At 46.8% G+C, this 2,769-nt stretch overlaps 1 protein-coding gene across 1 annotated transcript in view; it reads right to left on the bottom strand.

The window, feature by feature from the left end:
* MCIDAS (multiciliate differentiation and DNA synthesis associated cell cycle protein) overlaps positions 1–769 on the bottom strand; it is a 16,512-nt gene extending 15,743 nt beyond the window's left edge. The window contains exons 1-2 of the mRNA XM_075342732.1: positions 674–769; positions 515–593 (exon numbers count right to left, since the gene is read on the bottom strand). Of these exons, the coding sequence (XP_075198847.1) occupies positions 515–593; positions 674–769 (175 nt within the window). The remainder of the gene's footprint in view (positions 1–514; positions 594–673) is intronic.
* Positions 770–2,769: the final 2,000 nt, after the last annotated feature.

Below are 2,769 nucleotides of genomic sequence, written 5' to 3'. Positions count from 1 at the left end.
CAGCAGCTCCATCCCCAGTGCAACAGGTGAGTGCAGCACCTCCATCCCCAGTGCAACAGGTGAGTGCAGCAGCTCCATCCCCAGTGCAACAGGTGAGTGCAGCAGCTCCATCCCCAGTGCAACAGGTGAGTGCAGTAACTGCATCCCCAGTGCAACAGGTGAGTGCAGCAGATCCATCCCCAAAGCAACAGGTGAGTGCAGCAGCTCCATCCCCAAAGCAACAGGTGAGTGCACTAGCAGCATCTCCAAAGCAACAGGTGAGTACAGCAGCTCCATCCCCAGCGCAACAGGTGAGTGCAGCAGCTCCATCCCCAGCGCAACAGGTGAGTACAGCAGCTCCATCCCCAGTGCAACAGGTGAGTACAGCAGCTCCATCCCCAGTGCAACAGGTGAGTACAGCAGCTCCATCCCCAGTGCAACAGGTGAGTACAGCAGCTCCATCCCCAGTACAACAGGTGAGTACTGTCTGTGCTCCACCTCCCACTATATACATATATTAGGTAACGTCACATACCTGCATCTACAGTGCTGGGGGACCGGTCCACATATATAGTCACAGGTCTCGGGGGCTCTCCAAATATTCTCCTTGATACCTGGTAATTAGAAATACTCATTAGCTGACACTATAAATAAAACCTAAGAAGATAAGATGAATCAGTGCATGGCTCCTCACCTTTTTCTCGGGCTTTTCTGGCTTCCTATGCACTCTAGCAATGTCAGCTATTGTGTTTGGACACAGCTTATCGAAGGCTTTCCTTCTGTTCTGCATGATGCCGGCTCCGGAGATGCAGGATGGAAGATGGAGGTGACTCAGACTAAACTTTATAACGGCAGACTTGCGACAATATGCTGTCTGCGCCAATCACAGGAGCAGGGGACCCAGCGGTTACCAGGGTGAAGCGTCCCTAGCAGCAGAGGAGGCTGATGAGCCCGCCACTGCCCGGGCTGCAGAGGGAGCAGCAGCCGCGGAGACAATCACCTCAGACAATGGGTGGAATGGCGCACAGGCCCGTGACCTGTAATTACCGCGATTACACCAGTGTCGCCCGCTCCTTCCCCCGGGCGCTGATCATTAGCACAAGGGGACGTGGTGTTACTATGGCTGCTATTAGGAGAGGGCCGCTGAGCGCCAAATGGAAGGAGCCGGCTGCGCCATGTCTGCGCTCCCTGCGGGCTCACACCGGGAAGAAGGCGCAAACTCGCCTCAGCCCTGTACCCAAATAACAGGGCTGTGCATGGACTCCTGCCAGTAACAGCTGCAGTATACAGTCCTATTATCTACATAGCCCCTACCAGATACATATATACCATACTACTTATCTCTATGCAGATAGACTGATAGTAGCTACATACTGTATATGTGTATATAGATTTAGCTATCAGTCCATGTGCACATACATATACATACATACACACTGGCGGACATAGACAGAAGAGGGCCCTGTTGCTGGCCACCCCTGTGTGTAGATATATATATATATATCTGTTTCTCTCTCTGTGTCTGTCTATTCATCTCTGTCTGGCTCTGTGTGTGTGTGTGTGCGTGTGTGTGTGTGTGTGTGTGTGTCAGTCTCTATCTCTCTGTCAGTCTGTCTCTGTGTGTCTGTCTATCTCTTTCCGTGTCTCTGTCAGTCTCTGTGTCTGTCTCCGTCTCCGTCTCTGTCTCTGTTTATCTCTGTGTATCTGGATCTGTGTCTGTCTCTGTTTCTATGTCTGTCTCTGTCTGTCTCTGTGTGTCTGTCTGTGTCTGTGTGCCTGGATCTGTCTCTGTTTCTATGTCTCTTTTTCTGTGTCTCTGTGTGTCTCTATGTCTATCACACATTACCGCTCGCGAGAACTGCAGTGTGTCCTCACAGGGACTCTATTGATTGATCTGTCCTCTATGTATTGATTATCTATCGATTATCTATCCATCTTTCTATCTATCCATTATCTATCTATCTATCTATCCATTATCTATCTATCTATCTATTCATCTATCCATCTTTCTATCTCTCTATCCCTTATCTATCTATCTATCTATCCCTTATCTATCTATCTATCTATCCCTCTATCTATCTATCTATCCCTTATCTATCTATCTATCTATCTATCTATCCCTCTATCTATCTATCTATCCATCTTTCTATCTATCCATTATCTATCTATCTATCCATTATCTATCTATCTATTCATCTATCCATCTTTCTATCTCTCTATCCCTTATCTATCTATCTATCTATCCCTCTATCTATCTATCCCTCTATCTATCTATCTATCTATCTATCCCTCTATCTATCTATCTATCTATCTAATCAAATCAAATAAGCTTTATTGGCAGGACCAAATACAAATTAGTTTTGCCAAAGCAAGTGTACATGAGCGACTGGGACTGTGGGGATGGTGGGTGGGGACTGTAGGAAGGAGGGATGGGGCACATCCAGGGTGTTTCTGTGTCTCTTTTTCTGTGTCTCTGTGTGTCTCTATCTCTGTCTCTCTGTCTCTCTCTCTGTCTCTCTCTCTTTCTGTCTCTCACTGTCTCTCCACCGACATCATATTACCTCACACATAAGCTTCTTATACTAAGAATGCCCTTTGTTGCCTATAGAAACCAATCACAGCTCCTTTTAATGACCTGTAGCTCCCAGCTCCATTGACTTTAATGTAATCAGTTTTTTTGGCGAATAATAGTAAAGCGCAGGGTTAAATTTTCCCCTCAAAATATAGTCTATGACGTTCCCTGAGTCACGTCTGTGCAAAATTTTGTGATTGTAATTGTTACGGTGTGGA

Source organism: Anomaloglossus baeobatrachus, chromosome 1, assembly GCF_048569485.1.
Source record: "Anomaloglossus baeobatrachus isolate aAnoBae1 chromosome 1, aAnoBae1.hap1, whole genome shotgun sequence".
Lineage (NCBI taxonomy): Eukaryota > Metazoa > Chordata > Amphibia > Anura > Aromobatidae > Anomaloglossus > Anomaloglossus baeobatrachus.
This window is presented reverse-complemented; position numbering and strand designations above follow the sequence as displayed.